Source organism: Jaculus jaculus, chromosome 18 (genome assembly GCF_020740685.1).
Source record: "Jaculus jaculus isolate mJacJac1 chromosome 18, mJacJac1.mat.Y.cur, whole genome shotgun sequence".
NCBI classification, from domain to species: Eukaryota; Metazoa; Chordata; class Mammalia; order Rodentia; family Dipodidae; genus Jaculus; species Jaculus jaculus.
The window spans coordinates 46,932,823-46,953,853 of record NC_059119.1 but is presented as its reverse complement, the minus strand read 5'-3'; the positions used below and the strand labels follow the sequence as shown (position 1 = coordinate 46,953,853).

The following is a 21,031-nucleotide window of genomic DNA, read 5'->3' as shown; positions in this document are numbered from 1 at the left end:
GCCTGGTTTCCTCTGCCTCTTGAGGGGGGCACCCACAGAATGCTTTCCTTCCAGCCCCCCCTCCTTCAAGGAGCCAATTTCAAACAGCACCTGCAGGCATTTTTGAGAGTAAGGAGCAATTGGGGGTGACCAGTCATTTCCCATTTTGTATGTAGGCACATCTCACTGTGAAGGCCAGAGTCGGGGTAGTGACTTCAGAACCAAGCCACCCACTGCTGTTGGTATTTTCTGTTTTCTCTTCTGCCTCCTTGGAGCTGTCTTTGTCTCCAACGCTCCTCTGTCTTCATCTCTGAGATCTGGCCAACTCAGTCCTTCCATAGTTTTGTCCTCTGAGTTGACTTTTGGGTTGATGGGTGACCCTCGATTGCTTTCTTTCCTCAGCGACCCATGGGTCCCTAATTAGGAAAGAGATGGGTCCCCTGCCCCGATGGAGGGAGCAGACGGCACTCTTATCACAGCCCTGGCTCGGGTGAATCCCCCGGGAAGACGGTAGCAGCCAGCGCTATAAACAAGCCGGGTTCGTTAACCTCACCGCCGGCGTCTCCTTGCCTGCAGTTGGGGCGGAACGGGGTCATTAGCTTGAAGTTGGGGTTTCCTGGCTTTGTGAAGTTTGACAGCTTGAATGTTCTTCAATTGTGTTTGGGATCTATGCGTTTCCCCAGTTTTTACTGTACTCTGTTTAAAGGAATGAGGAGGGAGACATTAAATATTTATTTTAGTGGACAAGATAAATGAAAGCTGCCAGTGGGAAGAGATGTGGTAACTCTGAAATACAGGTTTGTTTGTCCTCTTCCAAAACATGCCCCATTGTGTGTCTTTGAATGGTTGATACATAAATTAGATTTTTTTAAAAAAAGCTTATTACGAGGCTGGTTACAAATGTTTACTTTGAACATTTTAAGATCCTAATCGTGAAAGGAAATAGAATCTCATGTCTTCCCTAGAATGCCAGTCGATTCAAGATCAAAGCGTTCTAGAAAAATCTAGACCTGCCCCCAAAATGCAAGCAGCTTGCCTGGCAAATCAGTGACCCTCTAACGAGCCACTCTTGTCATTAGGGCTCCTGCGACAGTTCTGATTCTCAAAGCCTTGAAATGTGTTTGACCCAACAGGAACGCTACTGGGCTATGCAGAGTGTCCCGTCTTCCCCCTCAGCTAAGGGACCTTTGGGTGCCCACCCCCCAGAGTTCATATAAACAGCCTATGAACTGAGAGACCTCTCTGCTCGCGGCCGAGCAAGGGGACATGGGACCTGCTGAGCCTCTCTGCTCAGTCCAGTAACAAGCACCTTAGAGAACGGAGACAGCCGAGACTGTGTCCCCTTACCTGAGCGTACACGCACATGTAGGCAGATGGTTAGCGGCAGCCTCCTTGGTGGCATTGTGAATTGACAGGGCTCTGGGCAGTACTTAGGAAGGTGCAAAGTGGAAGTGACCCCAAGTTCAGAGACGGACAGCGGAAGATGGAGAGACACAAATGCCTTGTTCCTGGTGGCACCGTGTATTTCCTTTGGGACCCTGTAAGGGCTAAGGGAATTGGAGAGGGTTGTGTGAAGGTGAGCCCTCACCTCGAGCCAATCCTACCAGAATAGGGGCAGAAGGGCACATGGCATGTTGCCCATTTCTTTGGCAACTAAGGCTATTGTAGGGCTGCTGAGAAGTTTGGTATTTTGCTCTTGCCATGGTAGATGATCGAGGGCAGCTATGGGTGATGATCTCGGAGAGTGGCAGGCTGGAAACGGAACTTCCGTTGTAGTGAGTGGGACAGATGCGTGCGTGTGACCTTGCGTGGAAGGAAGGACCCTGTGACCAAGCAGCCAGGGCTTGTGCGCTCACCTCCTCCAGGTCCTTAGCCCTAGCGTGGACACAGAGACAAGTCCATGCCCAAAAGCCATGTGCTCTCAAGCAGAGTTGTCATAAGGAGGCCCTAGTATCATTTCAAACTTCCAATACGTGAAGTAAACGGGACAGTGCACTTCTGAGGGGTGGGGGGGGAAGTGAGGTATCCAAAGATAATATGTAGGGATGACGTGATGGGGACACGCGTCCGTCGCAGAGGGGTTCGCTACTGTTCCATGGCTCTCCCTGACCACTTCCCGCCTGAAACAAGACCCTCGATACAGAATGAAGGCAGCGACATGGCGTCCTGCGCGGGCACCTGTTTATGAGGGAGGACTGATTCTACGTTTCTTCCCCTTGATCCCCCGTGTCTCCTCCCTTTCCTGGAGCTGAGTGGGGACAAGCAGAGGCAGCCACCAGCCACTCTCCCTGTATCTGAGGGCACCTGAACAGCGGACGGCTGCAGGACAGGTGTCTTCCCTTATGTCACCTTCCGTTCTCCATCATGTTCTGACCCTGCAATGCCTTGTGTGGTCATGAAGTCTGTCCTTCAAGATGATGGCAGTGGGATGTGTGAGCCCTTGCCAGGGGCTCTTGGTGGCAGGTGGAATGAGAAAGGCTTGTGCTCGAATATCTATGGGCTGTGCAGACTGTCCCGTCTTCCCCTCAGCTAAGGGACCTTTGGGTGTCCACTCCCCAGATGGTGTGCGTTGAGATGGGTAGTTTTTTTTTATTTTCTTCTAACTTGAGACCTCCCGTGCCCACATGATGTGCCAAGTTCACATGGTCTTCCCTTCCCACCTGCTATGTTGGCAGAATCACAGAACTGATCGGTTACCACCCCGAGGAGTTACTTGGCCGCTCAGCGTACGAGTTCTACCATGCCCTGGACTCCGAGACCATGACCAAAAGTCACCAAAACTGTAAGTGCCACAACTCTGTGATAGGCAGCTTATGTCCGGGCAGTTGGGCCTTGCAGGGGATGATTGACAAGACGGTCTGGGTTTTTTCCTTCCAAAGCTGCCCTGTGGCATAGGAAAAATAAGACACACGCCCACATCCACACACCTTCAAGATGGTTAGAGAACCACAGTTACACGTGACTTAGGAAAGGCATCCAGCTTGGAGAATGGGCTTGATTCCAGTCCCTACTTCTCAGTGACACTGAGCGCAGTCAAGTCTATGCAACATTTTAAAAAAAAAAACAAAACTTTATTTGAGAGAGAGAATGGGCACACCAGGGCCACCAGTCACTGCAAATGGACTCCAGACACATGCGCCCCCTTGGGCAGCTGGCTTAGGTGGGTCCTGGGGAATCGAACCTGGGTCCTTTGGCTTTGCAGGCAAATGCCTTAACTGCTATGCCATCTCTCCAGCCCCCAGTCTATGCAACTTTCGAGGCCAAGCCCTGGACAGTGTGCATAATCTGCTTGGGTCTGTGCTATTGCTACAAAATTGTTCAGAGAAGAGGCGGGCTGGGAAGGAAAGGGCTCTAGTTGGCTCCGCTTTAAAAGGTGGAGAAGGATGGAGTAAAGCTGTGGGGTAGGTACAATAGGACCATGTCACATAGGCCTTGAGCCAGCCAGGGCTCTCTCAGCTTGCTTGCTGGATCAACATGACTTGAAAGCAAGCTGTCCACTTAGCCCAATGTGATAGGCATAGGAAGAAAACTTGCTATTCGAACAGGCCTGGCTGCTGAAATTTCCTGTTTACATAGGCCACAGTTGACACCAAGAAACTGGATTTCTTAGAAATAATCTAATGTTAAGGAATTTAAATAGCCATATTCAGCTTGTGGCCGCCCCTTATCAGACAAGGCGGTTCTAGAGTCTTCTTCCCTTGGCGATGTTTCCCAATTCTGAAGTCCTCCAACCCGTCAGCATCTCTACCCTCGGGAGTCTTGTTTGAGGTAAAGGGAGACTTGGGACCCCTGAAAGTGGAGCAGTCCATCCATTTAGCCTCAATCTATCTCATAGTGTTAAGGGCAGTACAAAACTCTGAGTGATTATACCACCTAAAGCAAAACTGGTTTGGGGAAAGAATGCTTCCAAACATGGCCCCAGCCGTGCACAGGAAGAATCAGTGGGTAAAATCTGACCATCTTCCTTCCCAGTAGCCCTGCAGGCAACAGAAGAGCGGCTGTGTTTACGCACTTAGTGCTAACCCTCTATCCCACAGCCGAGGCTCAGAGCATCTGATCAGCCACTCCAGTTGCTCTGCGAGCTTAGTTCCTTCACTGTCGGGGAAACAGATCTTTACTTTCAAATTGGTCTCCCCGTTGCCTCTCTGTGACCTTGGAGTTTCATCTGATCTGATAACATGACAGGGACCCTTGTATTTCAGACACGTTTCTTACTGTGATCCCTAGCAAAATACACACCTCAACCCAGCCCTGCTGAAGGATAGTGGAGGTAGTCCCCCCATCTTCCACGTCTCTCCCCGACCTTTAATACTGCCGCGTGTGGCTCCGGCCTTGAGTTTCCAAGCTTTTGCATTTCCTGCTCCTAAGGGGTACATGCACTTGGCTTTATAACCTCAGGCTCTGGCTTTCTGGGCCTCTCTGCCTCCTTTGGGGAAGGGTTATTCAAAACAGGGAGCAATTTTTTTTTTTAGTTTCTGGGAATTATTAAAGGACAGAATGGTACTTTATTTTCTCTGAAAGAACAAATAGAAGCATCTCTCAGAGGGAACCAAAATGATGAGTTCTTACCAGGCATATGAAAAGATCCTTTTCTTAGAACTCCTGGGCTGGAGAGATGGCTTAGTGGTTAAGATGCTTGCTTGCAAAACCTAAGGACCAACGCTTGATTCTTCAGGTCACATGTAAGCCAGATGCATCTGGAGTTCATTTGCAGGGGCTAAAGGCCCTCTCTCTGTGTCCCAAATGAATGAATGAAAATCAGAAAATGAAAAAAAATTGTTTATTTTTATTTATTTACTTGAAAGTGACAAACACAGAGAGAATGGACACGCCAGGGCCTCCAGTCACTGCAAACGAAGCCCAGATGTGTGCACCCCCTTGTGCATCTGGCTAACATAGGTCCTTGGGCTTCACAGGCAAGCGCTTTACTACTAAGCCATCTCTCCAGCCCCAGAAAAAAAAAAAAATTTAAAGGACTTTACCATAACAAGTTGTCATAGATTTTTAGCTAATTCCAGGGGCAAACATGCTTTTTGTTTTGGGTTGGGTTTTTTTTTATATATATTTTTTATTTTTTTAATATTTTTTGTTCAATTTTTATTTATTTGAGAGCAACAGACACAGAGAGAAAGACAGATAGAGGGGGAGAGAGAGAATGGGCGCGCCAGGGCTCCAGCCTCTGCAAACGAACTCCAGACACGTGCGCCCCCTTGTGCATCTGGCTAATGTGGGACCTTGGGAACCGAGCCTTGAACCGGGGTCCTTAGGCTTCACAGGCGAGCGCTTAACCGCTAAGCCATCTCTCCAGCCCTGGGTTGGTTTTTGTTGATTTTACAGACTCCATGTTTCCAAGCTCCAGGCACACTTAAAGGTAATTCACAGCCCACATGAAAACACAGGTTCCCTTCTTTGCCAGTGGAGTTAAGTAATAAAACTGCCCTGAGTAAGCAGAAAATAGAGCTGGGGCCAGCAGACCTATATGCAGCTGAGCCAAGTCAGCATAGGGTGAGAATAATGTCAGCGTCAGCTGCAGGAGTCTACAGAATATGTGCATCTCCCTCTCCCCCCCACACCCCTGTTTCTGCAGATAATGTTGCATTATAGATTCACACTCATGCTCTGGTCAAGTTCACCCATGTACGCATGTCTGAGCCTTTCAATGTTACCCACTGAAATACCTGGGGAAGCTCAGCCCTCAACCAGATTTAGATAATTGAAAGCCATTATTTCCAAATGGAGGAGTAATTTAGACATTGTTACTCCGAGGAGGGGCAATGGGGTTGCTTCCCTTTGTTGTGCGAGGACATTAAATGCTTTTAGGAAAACAAGATTAAAGGCCATAAAAAGCCTATCTCCCTACCAAGGAACAGGCCCCCTCACCAAGGCTCGCATTAATGAACAGATGATATGAAAGCTGGTGTGAATCAGGTCCTCTGGCCAGAGCAGGCCCTTGCCTGTAATTACTAGAAACACAGTTAGCGGTGGACTGTTTAATTAAAAGCAAGCCCTGAATTTGGTTTGCATTAAGAATCTTGTAAATAAGTTACTCTCAAGCACTTGGATTTGTACAAGAATCACTTTCCTGCGGTAGAAAGCCTCAAGGCACCAAGAAAGGAAGAGTTTAGAGAAGACAAATTTTCTTTTTCTTTTTTTCCCCTTGGACAAGGAGTCCATAATGGTTGAAGAGAGAGGCAACATTGGATTTTGCCTTCCATTTAATTCTGGCTCAAGGTGGTACAGTGGGAGAGCATTATCTTGACTCACGAGATGGGTTATCTAGACTGTCCCTATCCTGCTGCTGTGTAACGTGAGGCAAGTCACAGGGCCTTAGCTTTCCTCATGCTGGAAGATGACCTCTCAGTGGGCATAGGGTTTGGTTGAGAGATTACATTAAGGTGGTACAGCCACTTTGGAAGCTGGCCAATTCTTTTCCATAATGTAAACGTGTCCTTAGCACATAATCCAGCACTTGATCCCCCAATGGCGCTCAGGAGAAAAACAGCCATTCCAGAACATTTGTACACAAATGGCTACTGCAAGCTCATCAGCAGAACTCAAAGCTAAGCGATGTAACACCTCAGTCATGGCTAGGCAGGTAGTGGTATAGCCATGCAACAGAAAGAGGCGATCTCAAAACCATGCTGAGTATAAGGAATCCAGACACAAGAGGCTCCATAATCTTGCACGATTGCACATCTCTAAAAACCTAAAAAGGGCCGGGCGTGGTGGCACCCGCCTTTAATCCCAGCCTTCGGGAGGCAGAGGTAGGAGGATCGCCATGAGTTCGAGGCCACCCTGAGACTACAGAGTGAATTCCAGGTCAGCCTGAGTGAGCGTGAAATGCTAGCTTGAAAAAAAAAAAAAAACAACAACCTGAAAAGGACATTATTTCATGACAGAAAAAGATCAGTAGTAAGTGAGAATGGGGTTAGCTGCCAAGAGGCAGAGGGCTTTGGTGGCTATGGAGAAATTGTATGTCTTCAATGCTTAAACATACACCGCTGTGTTTGTCAGAACTCATTGGACTCCATGCTGAAAATGGGTATACTTTTTGTGAAAGGTAAATTAAAATTTAGGTTTTTTGAGGTAGGGGCTCACTCTGGTCCAGGCTGACCTGGAATTAACTCTGTAGTCTCAGGGTGGCCTTCAACTCATGGCAATCCTCCTACCTCTGCCTCCTCAATGCTGGGATTAAAGGTGCCACCACGCCCGGCTTAAATTTAAGGTTTTTTAAAATTTCTTTAGTGAAAAGCTAATAAAGCCTAATTTGAGCTCTAATCCTTCACCCTGCTTCTACTCCGGCAGGCTGTCAACAAAACGCCAATAATGTTAAGCAGAGAGAATCGGTGTGGGCCAATTTCTTCAGATGTGAAATGGGAATAAGAGCTCACGGGCCCTGCTTGTTAAGTGAGGTGACACTCATCCTCATAAGTTCTCCGTGTGCCAAGCACTGATAGAATTGCTGGGCCAAAATGGTTTCGTGTCACCAGAGCGTTTTGGGTACCGTGGAGCTCTGTGCACGTTGTAGTGATTCCTGCACTTTGCAGGGGCTTGTGAAATGTTTTCCCCCCTCATACATAGTGCTGAGGAACAGGGAGGGGGCTCCCAGGGAGACAGTGCTTACAGAGGACCTGGATGGGGGCCTCTGGTGGCATTGTCTATAAAGTTAGAGGTGACGTAACAATCCGGGCTAGGGACTGGCCACGACGATACTTACAGTAGCTTTGAGAAAAATGTCTGTGTAGCTGATGGGCCATGTACACCTACTGCTGTCGTCATTAATACGTCTATTGTTGACGAGGAGGAAAGCAAACCAAGGACCCGAGTCATTTTCCCATCACGCCCGCTCTCCCAGGAGCTTCTGGGCTCAAGCACGCTGCACACTGAATGGCCAGGGAATGCAAGAAAACAGGCAGTCCAGAAAGCTCTCAAAAGTTTCTAAAATTAGGGCTGGAGAGATGGCTTAGCAGTTAAGCGCTTGCCTGTGAAGCCTAAGGACGCCGGTTCGAGGCTCGGTTCCCCAGGTCCCACGTTAGCCAGATGCACAAGGGGGCGCACGCGTCTGGAGTTCGTTTGCAGAGGCTGGAAGCCCTGGCGCGCCCATTCTCTCTGTCTTCCTCTGTCTTTCTCTCGGTGTCTGTCGCTCTCAAATAAATAAATAAAATGTAAAAAAAAAAAAAGTTTCTAAAATTAGTCCAAGCTCAGGGAAAGGGATATCTCATCTTTTAATTATTTTTTTTTTTATTTGAGAGAGAATGGGCAGGCCAGGGCCTTCAGCCCATGCAAACCAACTCCAGACGCACGCGTAGGCTTGTGTGGGTTCGTCAGCTTTGCAGGCAAGCGCCTTAACAGCTAAGTGCTCTCTCCAGCCCTGTCAGTCTCTTTTAAATGAAAGCAGATAATGTATTCTGGACTAGAAAAGACAGCATACGCAGGCAAGAGTTTCAGTGACTTATGATGGTTTAGGAGGTGGTTGTAGGGCCCTAAGTCTTTCTTGACTACAGCTAGAGAATGGGGTGGTTTGCTTCCAACTTGCTAGGACCCCCAAAAGTAGCAGGCCTAACAGATGACCTAGGAAAATCAGGGATACTAATTAAAAAAAAAAAAAAAAAGAAAGAAAAACTACTCAGGGAGCTGGAGAAATTGCTTAGTGGTTAAGGCACTTGCTTGCAAGTCTGAAGGCCCAGGTTTAAATCCCTAGCACCCACATAAGGCCCGATACACAAAGTGGCGTATGCTTCTGGAGTTCATTTGGAGTGGCTACAGACCCTGGTGTGCCCATCTTCTGTTCCTGCTTGCAAAGAATAAAATTTGCAATAAGGCCGGGCATGTTGGCACACGCCATTAATTCCAGCCCTCGGGAGGCAGAGGTAGGAGGATGGCCGTGAGTTCAAGGCCACCCTGAGACCACATAGTTAATTCCAGGTCAGCCTGGGCCAGAGTGAGACCCTACCTTGAAAACCCAAGAAAAAAAAGTGCAATAAATAAAAATTATAAATAAAATCTCTTCCCCTAGTGTGCACCAAGGGACAGGTGGTGAGTGGACAGTACCGGATGCTTGCAAAACATGGGGGCTACGTCTGGCTGGAGACCCAGGGGACGGTCATTTACAATCCCCGCAACCTTCAACCTCAGTGCATTATGTGTGTCAACTATGTCCTAAGGTGAGTAAACAGGGCTGGCAGACCCTAAGCCGGGTGTACCCAGGGTCCAGGGAGCACCTCGCCTCTCAGCATTAGGCTCAGTGGGGTCCTCTGGGCTTCTTACTTCCCCCATAACTTCTTATCTCAGGGCAGCTAGCACACAGAAATTGTCTAATATTTTCTGAATGAGAAACAAGCAAGAGGAAGGGTCCCGCTCCCTAGAGAAAAGATCTTATTCCTTCCATAGCTACGAGGGAAAATGTGAGAGGCCTTTCCCGTGTGCCCCATGTGGCTCAGGGGTACAGAGCACCGTCTCTGCCTCCGCAGCGAACTTGCTCTCATTTTTCCATTTTAAAATGCCAACACAGCGTCCTCCCATCTTTGTGCCTAAGAGACTGGGCAGTCAGAGAGGGGATTTTGTCGGAACATACAGATGGTCTGAACGGCTCTCTTATTCCCATTAGTGAAATCGAGAAGAATGATGTAGTCTTCTCCATGGACCAGACAGAATCCCTGTTCAAGCCCCACCTGATAGCCATGAACGGCATCTTTGAGAACAGTAGCGAGATGGCCATGTCGGACAAGAGTAACTTCCTGTTCACCAAGCTGAAGGAGGAGCCCGAGGAACTGGCCCAGTTGGCCCCAACACCAGGAGATGCCATTATCTCTTTGGATTTCGGTAGGTCACTACCCTACCCTTGCTGGGTCCAAAAGGCACTTGGGGGAATTGGAGATAATGCTTGCTATATAACGGGTCTCCTGGGCTAAAGTTTCTGCTTGACCAGAGCTGGCCCTGGCCCAGCACAGAAGAACCACAGCTGGCCCACACAGCCGGCCACTGATGGGTCTGGAGAGATCCATTCTCCAATAGGCCCAAGAGGCAGAGGTGGGGGGAAGAAAACCTTTATTGGATACTGCCCCCTCCCCCTGCTGGTTTAGGCAGAGGGTTAAGGTGCTCTGGGAGGATGGATTCACCAGAGATGGATGGAGAACAGTTGCAGGTTGAAATGAGGCCATCGTCACTAGAACATTTGCCTGCCTCCCTGAGATATTAGCCGCTAGTACCCGCAGAAACCTTAGCCTTTCCTCGACTCTCATCCTGGAGCCAGAAACTGGGAAGAATTCTTCACCAGTCTGCCGCCTTTATGCTGGGTGGGTGGGGGTGATTTGCAGGGAGACTCAAGAGTCTGGTCCGTGCTCACCCCGTCTACCTGGGCTCTTGAGATGCCACAGGAGAACTGCTACCTCAGAGACTGAGGCAGATGGGCCAATTTCCCTCTGGTAACTACTTCTGCATTCTGGAGTGTTCTTCAAGGGAGAGCCACTCTAAGTCTCTGAAAAATCAAATGTCCCCAGGGTCTTCTTTATTTAGTGAGCCCCCACCTACACTTTGAGCCAAAGCCCTGACCCTGGATAGCTAAGCCCCAGGGACATGCAGGCTGCTTGCAGAGCCTTCTTAGGGCCTTTTGTACAACTGCTTCAGGGATCCTGGGCTGAACCTTCTTGGCAGGGTTGCTCACCAAGCAGCTCTTTCTCCACAGGGAACCAGACCTTTGAGGAGGCTCCAGCCTATGGCAAGCCCATCCTGCCCCCCACTCAGCCATGGACTGCAGAGCTGAGAAGCCACGGTGCCCAGAGTGAGGCTGGGAGCTTGCCTGCCTTCACGGTGCCCCAGGTGGGCCCCACAGGGAGTACCTCTCCCAGTACCACCAGCAGCAACAGCAGCTGTTCCCCGGTAAGGGCCCCCCCAACCAGTGCGGGGACGTGGAGAAGGGCTGCCCCTGATCCTCCGCTGCCAGAGGCCTGAAGACCTCTCCGCCGCCTCCTCCGCTTAGCTCAAGCGCCACAGCAGGGCCACTCACTTGCCAGGGATTAGAGCTGACTGCAAAAAGCTAGGGGTGGGCTGGAGGGATGGCTTAGCAGTTAAGGCATTTCCCTCCTAAGGCCACAGGACCCAGGTTCGATTCCCCAGGCTCCACAATAACCAGATCCACAAGGGGGCGCACATGTCTGGAGTGTGTTTGCAGTGGCTGGAGGCCCTGGCACACCTATTCTCTCCCCCTCTGTCGAATATTTAAAAAAAATTTTTTTTTAAAGAAAAGCTATGGGCACCTGGCCTGGTCCCTATACAGGCATAAGGCTGCCGTCACAGAGCCTTGGAGGCTACAGACATCCTAGGAAGTGAGAGGCACCTCACTTTATGAGGAGGCTTGGGGGTTCTGGAAGGTAGACACCTGACTTCCCACAGCTTGTACTCGGAGTGGGGCAGAATGGGCCCGGGCCCATGTCTCGCGTGCCAAGTCCTTGATTCTCCCCTCCCTTCTGCTCCTTAGCCTAGCAGCCCCGGAGACTGTTACCCAACCCTGGCAGATCACCTCAAGATTGAAGTGATCGAGAAGCTCTTTGCCATGGACACTGAGACTAAGGACGAGTGCAATACTCAGGTGGGTACTGCGTGAGTGCCAAAGGGCACAGGGAACATGTGAGCGCCCTTCTCCCACTCCTGCCCTGGGCTGAAGCCTGGCATGTCTGTACTTCCACATTGAATGCTAACGATCATTCATCTCCGCCTTACTGGCTTCACACACATGCACAAACCCAAACTCACAGAGGACAGTTCCTCTCTCACAAAGCCATTAAGCTTGCAAGCACCAGTGAGCTACAACTCAAAAACACCCCTTGTGATGTGTAACGATGTCGCACAAACTGCATTCATGGATGAGGTTTGCAAGTGGGGGGGGGGGGGTGACTGCTTCCCAGAAACCCAGGGACAAGCGCCACACTCTCTCCCATGTGTCTTTACCCTGGTTTCCACCTTGCTCTTTTATCCTAGCTGTTATCTCTAGTCCTTAATTGCTCCTGGGATCTCCTATGGGGTTTCTGGGTACTTAAACAGGACGAGTTGCTTGTGCTGGCCTGGGGGGGGCTGAGGGTGGTCTCCCGGCGCCACCCCCATTAGAACAGCAGGCTCGACCTTGGCCCCTTAGGAGCCACAGTGGGCACCGCAGACCCCAGCGTCACAGGACAGGGAACAGCCGCAACCTGTGAAAAGAAAGTGGGGTGACCTGCCAAAAGCCATGACAGGGTTTGGATAGGTGACAGGTGACCGGAGAGAGGTGGCGTCACAGGTTGGGGATGGAGGTGACCGCAGCAGGGCATGAGACATGAATGTATGTGAACCGTCCGAGTCTGGGACATCACACAGAGGGAGACTTGAGCTGAAGGAAGGGACAAGGGTTGGCCACTGAGTCTAACTGTCCTCGGTCCATCTCTCCTCAGACGGATTTCAATGAGCTGGACTTGGAGACGCTGGCCCCGTACATCCCCATGGATGGAGAGGACTTCCAGCTGAGCCCCATCTGCCCCGAGGAGCCGCCCTTGCCAGAGAGCCCCCAGCCCAGCCCCCAGCAGCACTGCCTCAGTGCCATGACGGGCATCTTCCAGCCGCTGGCCCCTGGGGCCACCCACACTGCCTTCCTCCTGGACAAGTACCCGCAGCAGCTGGAGAGCAAGACGGCGCCCCAGCACCAGCCTATGTCGTCCATCTTCTTCGATTCGGGGAGCAAAGGCTCCCTGCCACCTTGCTGTGGCCAAGCCAGCACCCCCCTCTCTTCGATGGGGGGCAGATCCAACACCCAGTGGCCCCCGGACCCGTTAAATTTTGGGCCCACGAAGTGGTCTGTTGAAGAGCGGCACGCCGAGGCCTTGGGGGCGTTGCAGTTGGAGCCCCCCCTCACCCCGCCCCACGTCTCCATGTTCAAGATGAGGTCAGTGGCGATGCTCGGCGATCGCGGCCCGGGATATGGGGAGAGGGGAACGGTACGCATCCATGGGTGGTCAGGTCAGGGCCCGAAGTAAGTTCCCTCCCCTACCGTGTCCTTACACGCCCTGGGCTCTTCTACCCCCCCGTGGCCCTGTCCTGACCTCTGGGGGCTTTAGTTCACCACCCGGATTCATTGTCCCAACAGGAAAGTGAGAGGCACAATGTATAGATCTCTAGTGAGCTCGGTACCGGGTTACGTCACACGTCACCTGAGGTGTCCTGGTGGCTCCTCGCCTAGGCTGCTTGGAGTATATGCCCTTTACAGAGCATCTCAGCGGGGCTTTGGTGAGGGGGTTAAGCCAAGAAACCCTCCCAGAGACTACCCCTGAGGACGTGGCTCAGGGGTGTGTGGAGGGAGGCATGGGTGGCCTGGCCCACTCACTATCACATCAGGTAAAGTGAGGCAGAGCCACTTTGGAGCCCACCAGTCACTCCAGTCTTAGGAGGTGAGCTTTAAGACGGGCATGGTGGTGCACGCCTTTAATCCCAGCCCTTGGGAAGCAGAGGTAGGAGGATGGCCACGAGTTCGAGGCCACCCTGAGACTACAGAGTGAATTCCAGGTCAGCCTGGGCTACAGTGAGACCCTACCTCGAACAAAACAAAACACATAAAAAGAGGTGACCTTCAGGGGAAGCCAACAGCCCCTCTCCTTCTCTTGGGCTTGGCAGGTCTGCAAAGTACTTTGGGACGCGGGGCCCAGATGTGATGAGTCCGGCCATGCTGGCCTTGTCCAGGAAGCTGAAGCGCCAGCTGGAATACGAGGAGCAAACCTTCCAGGACACGAGCGCGGTGAGCCACCGCCTTCCTGGGGACAGGGCAGGAGGTGGGGCGGGACCAGAGCCGCGGGCAACGCTGTCCTTCCTCCCCGCAGGGGGACCCTCCGGGAGCCAGCAGCAGTTCACATTTGATGTGGAAACGCATGAAGTCTCTCGGGGCCGGGACTGGCACCTGCCCTTTGATGTCAGACAAGCCCCTCAGAGCCAATGTCCCCCCTGGTGAGCCTGGGGGCGGGGAAGGGCTGGGGGACTCAGGACCCCTTTCAAGCCTTGTTGGAACAGGCTGCCCCCGAGCGGGGTGGGGGGATAACGGTCGCTCTGTAGTCCTGGGCTAAGAGGAGCCTCGATCCCTTCAACCTGTATCTCACTCCCACTCTGATCTTGATCTCCTAGATGAATTCACCCCAAACCCCATGAGAGGCCTGGGCCAGCCCCTGAGACACCTGCCGCCACCCCCACCACCATCTACAGCCGTGAGCCCAGGAGAGACCGCAAAGAACGGGATCCTTCCACAGTGCTACGCCTCCCAATTCCAAGGCTTAAGCCCCCCAGCAGCTCACAAGGGGTCAGGTGAGTGTGGGGGAAGCCGCAGGGTGCCACAGTTCAGCATTGAGAAAAGGGATATCGCCTTCAGAGCTGAGACCCCTCACACACACACACACACAAGGCACTGTGCTCAATACAGGCTGCAAGAGAAATTAGGCATAGAGCTTAGCTTCCTCGTGGCTCATGAGTGAGAGGCGGCTCTGTCACAGTCACCCGGCCCTGTCCCCTCTAAAGAATGATCAGAGCAGGATCTGTAGGCTTGGACCTAGACATACGTATGTACTAATGCAACTACCAAAGGTCCGTTTTCTGTTTAACCTACTGTTACAAGACAAGGGGCCTAGAGCTCTACGCCTTGCCCTCCTAGGTTGGGAGGGCGCTTCCTCTCCTGGGGTTTCAACATTGCTGAGACATCATGCCCTGTCCTCCAAGTAGGGACAGGTCACAGCAAAGATGGCTCTGAATGAGCACAGGGAACCAGGACTGTACCACCTGACCGTTTTGTTTTTTTTTTCATTTTTTCATTTTTATTTATTTGAGAGTGAGAGAGAGAGAGAATGGGCGCGCCAGGGCCTCCAGCCACTGCAATCGAACTCCAGACGCGTGCGCCCCCTTGTGCATCTGGCTAACCTGGGTCCTGGGGAATCGAGCCTCAAACCAGGGTCCTTAGGCTTCACAGGCAAGCGCTTAACCGCTAAGCCATCTCTCCAGCCCCCACCTGACCTTTTGTAAGCTGTGGCCATCCTCCTCCCTCAGTCAGGCTGTTGAGGTATTGGGCTGGAGAGATGGCTTAGCGGTAAAACTTGCCTATAAAGTCTAGGAACCCAGGCTCTCTTGGTGGGGCTCAGAATGTCGCTTTGCTACTACGTTCTCAGAGGGAGGTCAAGAGCCCTGGTGCCGGCTGGAGAGATGGCTTAGCGGTTAAGCACTTGCCTGTGAAGCCTAAGGACCCCGGTTCGAGGCTCGATTTCCCCAGGACCCACGTTAGCCAGATGCACAAGGGGGCGCACGCGTCTGGAGTTCGTTTGCAGTGGCTGGAGGCCCTGGCGCGCCCATTCTCTCTCTATCTGTCTCTTCTCACTCTCAAATCAAAATAATCAAAAACATTTAAAAATAAGTTATCATCCATTCTTTCAGGCACGGCAAGTCGACTGCTCGGGCCATCATTTGAGCCCTACTTACTGCCAGAACTGACCCGATATGACTGTGAGGTGAACGTCCCTGTGCTGGGGAGCTCCACCCTCCTGCAAGGAGGGGACCTCCTCAGAGCCCTGGACCAAGCCACCTGAGCTAGGGCCCTGGGCAGGGCACGTTCCTGCCAATGCATCCTGCCAGCTTCACCTAACGTCTGTTGCAACTAGGTATTTCTAACACCAGCACACTTCAAGCTGTACGGACCTGGCCCCTGTGTCCAGGTCTCACCAAGCGGTGGCCTTTTTTTTCCTTCTGAGATGCTCACTTTATTATCTATATTTTTAAAATACATAGTTGTTTGTATCTGCTATGTTTTGCTGTCGATGAAAACAGTCTTAAATTTTTATAAGATCCCCCCCCCCCCAGTCAATGACTTCTAATTTATATTTTCCGGAGGTCTCTCATACCCAGCATCCCTTCTAAAAAGCATGGTGGCTGTCCTGGGAGAGAGAGAGAGCTTTGTTGTTGCCAAAGAGGAATGAAAAGGATTGTGCTTTCCACCCTGATTTGAGACTTCCTCTCAATGCCCTTTTCTTTGTTTCCCTTACAATCAATCACCATACTGTAAATTTTATTGTTTTGTTTGTTTTTTAAAGCCAATTCGTTGCTCTCATTTTGATACAACTTATGGGGGGAAGCAACGTGAAGGGAATTTGCAGTGTGCACGGTTACCTGCGAAAGTTGTCCATGTGGCTTTTTTATTATTATTATTATTGTAATTCAAAAGCATAACTGAGTTTTTTTTTAAAAAAGAAAAATTTATATCTGGGTTAAGTGTCTAGCATATATGGGTACTTTGTAATATCTAAGAACTTAGAAATGGAATCCTGCTCACAAAAATCACTTCTAAGATTTTTTTTTTTTTTAATGCTGTTAATTTGATTTTTTTTTTTCTCAGTGTTGCTGGCACTGGAGATGTGTACAGCATAGTACTGTTATAGGTCTCTGTTGGCTTTGCTTTTTTTTTTTTTTGGTGACATGCCACTGGTGTGACGATCCCAGGAGTGGAATCTTTAGGTGGGAACGTTGCGAGCCATCCCCTTCCTGTCCTGTGTGCGTGTTCGTGGCTGTGGCTGCCACAGGGGTCTGACGGCACGTGGGCTGGGGGAGGGGGAAGAAGCGCTTTAACTTTTCTTCACATCACGTAGCCTGTTAAGTGCACTGAACTCTCGGGGACTCTACATTCGGATCTTTCCAGAACTGCCCTAAAATGGTGGTGGCGGTGGGAATTCACGGAACAGGTGAGAACTCGGAAATGATGGAGTGGCTCGGGAGCTGGACAGAGAAACAAAGGGGCGCCTGGGCCGAGGGGCAGGTGCCTCTGGGAGCAGTCCCCCTCCCCAACCCCAGCCAAGGTCGCTGTCACATAGAGCAACATGTACAGGTTAGGAAGTTCTCAGAGCACTTTTGAAACTCACTGGGGAAAGAGGGACAACACCTTTTGGTTTTTGTTTTTGTTTTTTTAATTCCAATCAATCAACCAATGAGCAATTACTCCTGCCTTGGGGTACACTAAAGCCACAATCGAAACACGCCAGGCAGGAATTTGCTAGGTCTAGAGGGAGTTATTGCCAATTAAAAAAAAAAAAATCTAAGATAACTAAAAATTACGTAGGTGAAGTGTTGTCTTGCCACAAGGCAACAGAACTTGCAGGGTTATTGACATGTAAAACGCTGGTATTTGACTTTCTGTGTTTGTTGCCTCAGCATTAAGGGCATTTTTCCTCCCTTTGCAGTTTTACTAAAACACTCTGGAAAAAAAAAAATATTCCAAGCTTCATATTAACTTTACTTGTCAATATAACGATTTTATGAACATTATTACATTGTCAAATTCCTACTGACAACATTGTAACTGTATAGGAGCTTAACTTTATAAGGAAATGTATTTTGACACTGATATCTTATTAAAGTATTCTGATCCTATCTCTGCGGTTGACCTTTATTTCCTGAGGATTTATTATTCCTTAGCTGCACCAATGGGAAAATGAACATTAGGAGGCTGAGGAGATGGTTCGGTGGGAAAAGGGCTTCTCACACAAAGAATCTGATTTCATGTTCCCCAAACCCACGTAAGTGCCTGGCCTGGTGATTCTGGGCAGCAATCACAGTCCTGGAGTGGCCGAGGTAGAATCGAATCCTTGTGGCCTGCTGGTGAGGAGCAATCAAGTAAGACACCCAGCTCTGGCCTTGATATGCACATACAAGTGCCAACACACATACAAAGTGAACATTGGCACTTGACCTTGACCAGACACACGAATCCAGTCAAGAAGAAGACTGAGGATACTTGGAGTCTACCTCTGCCCAGTAAGCCATGTTTTATGTTCTATACTTCTGCAGATAATTGTGCGTCCACAAAATGATCTTTTTCTATATGTGGTAGACCTTGAAGGGCTACTGACATGTAAACACACTGGTATTTGATTTCCTGTGTTTGCTGCCTCAGCATGGAGGGTATTAAGGAAAAAAGTCACGGCTTCTACCTTCAGGAAACACACACACCGCACTCCGAGGGCCATGCTGGGCCATATATATATATATTCATACTGCATAGAAAGTCCAAAGAGGAAGGCCGAGTTTTATAGGCTTAGCAGACAAGCTCTTTAACCCCTTGCATCTCCCTGCCTATTCTTTCCTGAAGCTCTGTTGAGAATGATACATCTCACCCCACCTTGAGAAGCAGATTGCCTTGGCGAACTGCCAAGCTCAGGGTTCAAGCCTAACAGGCCTGAGGGCTCCGTAACACCATCTTGAGGCAAAGTATTGGCTTTACCCATACCCAAGGCTGTGCTTGGCCATCACTGATGGCTCTTGCTGAGAACAGGGTGTGGGCCTGCCTGGGGCTCGGTGCAGCAGCAGAACCGGGTCCCCCCACAGAATTAGCACCTCACTGTCCCCTCTTTCATTGGGATCTGACAATTCAGCATCGCACAAGTTGGTGGCCTGCAGATCAGAACCAAGGTTGGAGTGCACCAGGAAGGCACCCCACCACCACCACCCAGTGGTGAGGGCCTGACCTGTCTCCTAGGAGCCACAGAGAGCAAATGGCTCAGCTCAGCTGAAGGGCCTGTGAGCAGGTTTTTTTTCCCTAGAGGGGATGACATGCAATTATGACATGCAAGTTCAAAACCATCACTGGCCTGCTCCTGGACTCGTACCTATCCCTTGGATTTTGTGACAAAAATCACTTGAGACTCTAAGACAGTACTCAGAACAACCCATTCTGTCTTCCTTGGTAGACAGCAGAGGCCTAGGGTCAGTAAGACGGTGCTGGATGCATTAACTTATATTGACTAAGGGTGCCGACAGAGCCCTAAACACAAGGCTAATTTTTTTCATTGTTTTATTTTTATCTATTAGAGAGAAAGAATGGATGCACAAGGGTTTCTAGCCACTGCAAACAAACTCCAGATACGTGTGTCACCTTGTGCGTCTGGCCTACCTGGGTTCTGGGGAGTAGAACACGGGTCCATAGGCTTCGCAGGCAAATGCCTTAACTGCTGAGCCACCTCTCCAGCCCTCGTCTTAAGAAAAATAAATTTGCCAGAGAGAGAGAATTGGTGCACCAGGACCTCAGCCACTGAAATGGAACGCCAGAGGCTGGCGCCACCTAGTGGGCATGTGTAACCTGGCGCTTACCTCACCTTTGCACGTCTGGCTTACGTGGGATCTGGAGAGTCGAACACGGGTCCTTAGGCTTCGCAGGCAAGCGCCTTAACGGCTAAGCCATCTCTCCAGCCTTCATCTCTAATTTCTAACTTAACTATTTTACAGGTGAGGAGACTGAAGCCCAGGGAAGCAAAGTGACTTCCCTTCAGTCACAGTGATTAAGTGGCAGGGCTGCGGGCGGGGGGGGGGGGGTGGCAGCGTATCATAGGGATGGGGCCAATAAATACCCTTGGTACCCTGAGGTCAGTTGTCACTCTCTCAATCATTAGGCAGGCTTCCCACATATGGCCCCTTTCCCATTACCGCTTTCCAGACCTCCAGCCTCTTCCTATTCCTCCCCTAAGGGTATTTTCTAAAATAACTCATAGAGGTGGGGAGATGGCTTAGCGGTTAAGCACTTGCCTGTGAAGCCTAAGGACCCCAGTTCAAGGCTCGGTTCCCTGGGACCCACATAAACCAGATGCACAAGGTGGCACATGCGTCTGGAGTTCATTTGCAGTGGCTGGAGGCCCTGGCACTCTGATATTCTCTCTTTTTCTCTCTCTATATCAAATAAATAAAAATAAAAACCAAGATAAAATGATCCATGTGTCATGCCTATTTCTACAAAATATTCCTTTGAACCCAGGGACGCCCATGGGAATTGCTTGGTCTCAGTCTCTCTCTCTCTCTCTCTCTCTGTGACCTCAGTAAAGTCTAAATCACCTCATTTCCTTCTAGGCCAAACTCTCCTTGGCTTCTCAGGATCTCAAGAAGGGTTTTGAAGTGCTTTCCCCAATTCACTGTTGCGTACACACATACACAGTGTTCCAACATGAAACTTAGGTGGCCTAACATGAAACTTAGGAGTGAAGCCATCATCCTCTTTTCCCACGCTTATTAGATAGGAAAGGAAACAAAGCAGAAGCCATCCTGGTAATCCCATCTACATTGAGACCACAGCTTCCCAAGACCCTCATTTTCCCAGAAGCCCCAAGTGCATCAAGTGTCCTTGGGCACTTGCATTTGGGCCGTGAGCTTCTCTGGCTCAGAAATTAGGGTCCTTAAACGTTTACTTGAGAGGTAGAAGCAAGATTTCAAGGCCAGCCTTAGCTAACAGTGAATTTAAGGCCAGCCATAGATACATAAGACCCCATCTTAAAACATCCACACAGGGGCTCAAGAGATGGCTTAGCAGTTAAGACACTTGCCTACAAAGCCAAAGGACCCAGGTTCGATTCCCCAGGGCCCATGTAAAGCCAGATGCACAAAGTGATGCATACATCTGGAGTTCATTTGCAATGGCTGAAGGCATTGGCATACCCATTCTCTAAAGAAAAAAATAAAAATAAAAAAAATATATTTTTTAAATACACATGCAAGCCAGGCATGGTGGCACACGCTTTTAATCCCAGCATTTGGGAGGCAGAGAGGTAGGAGGATTGCCATGGGTTCAAGACCATCCTGAGACTACATAGTGAATTTCAAGTCATCCAGGGCTAGAGCAAGATGCTATCTCAAAAACAAGACAAAACAAAAATCCATATCCAAAAAAAGAAAGAATCTGATCACTAGAGATGCCAGCAGGTCCCAGATGTTAGAGGAAGGCTCCAGAGGAGGTTAGCCTAGTGCTTGGAAATGGGGGGAAACTCTTTGCTAGGGCTGGGGTAGAAGAGGGTTAGAGGTGGGCAGGAGGAAGGAGAGAGACCATTCCAGAAGTGCTCAAGGGAAATAAACACAAAGCCACAATGCCACGGCACCTGTAGCCGACCATCAGAGGGAGGGAAGGCAGTCAGGCTGGATCAAAGGGAGAGCCAGAAGGGTAACCCAGTACAACCCAGCACAGGCCTTGGGTCAAACAGTCCTGGCTTCAAATCCTAACTCCTTTTTTTTGGTTTTTAGAGGTAAAGTCTCACTC

At 50.1% G+C, this 21,031-nt stretch overlaps 1 protein-coding gene across 2 annotated transcripts in view; it reads left to right on the top strand.

Moving 5' to 3' along the window:
- The window catches only part of Epas1 (endothelial PAS domain protein 1), a 101,144-nt gene extending 84,021 nt beyond the window's left edge, over window positions 1-17,123 (top strand). For both annotated transcript variants that reach the window (XM_045137426.1, XM_045137425.1), the window contains 10 exons: window positions 2,655-2,761; window positions 8,996-9,143; window positions 9,587-9,801; window positions 10,664-10,857; window positions 11,456-11,566; window positions 12,402-12,889; window positions 13,615-13,735; window positions 13,818-13,941; window positions 14,116-14,292; window positions 15,406-17,123. In XM_045137426.1, coding sequence (XP_044993361.1) covers window positions 2,655-2,761; window positions 8,996-9,143; window positions 9,587-9,801; window positions 10,664-10,857; window positions 11,456-11,566; window positions 12,402-12,889; window positions 13,615-13,735; window positions 13,818-13,941; window positions 14,116-14,292; window positions 15,406-15,557 — 1,837 coding nt within the window. In that variant the 3' untranslated portion in view covers window positions 15,558-17,123. The remainder of the gene's footprint in view (window positions 1-2,654; window positions 2,762-8,995; window positions 9,144-9,586; window positions 9,802-10,663; window positions 10,858-11,455; window positions 11,567-12,401; window positions 12,890-13,614; window positions 13,736-13,817; window positions 13,942-14,115; window positions 14,293-15,405) is intronic.
- The last annotated feature ends 3,908 nt before the right edge of the window (window positions 17,124-21,031 follow it).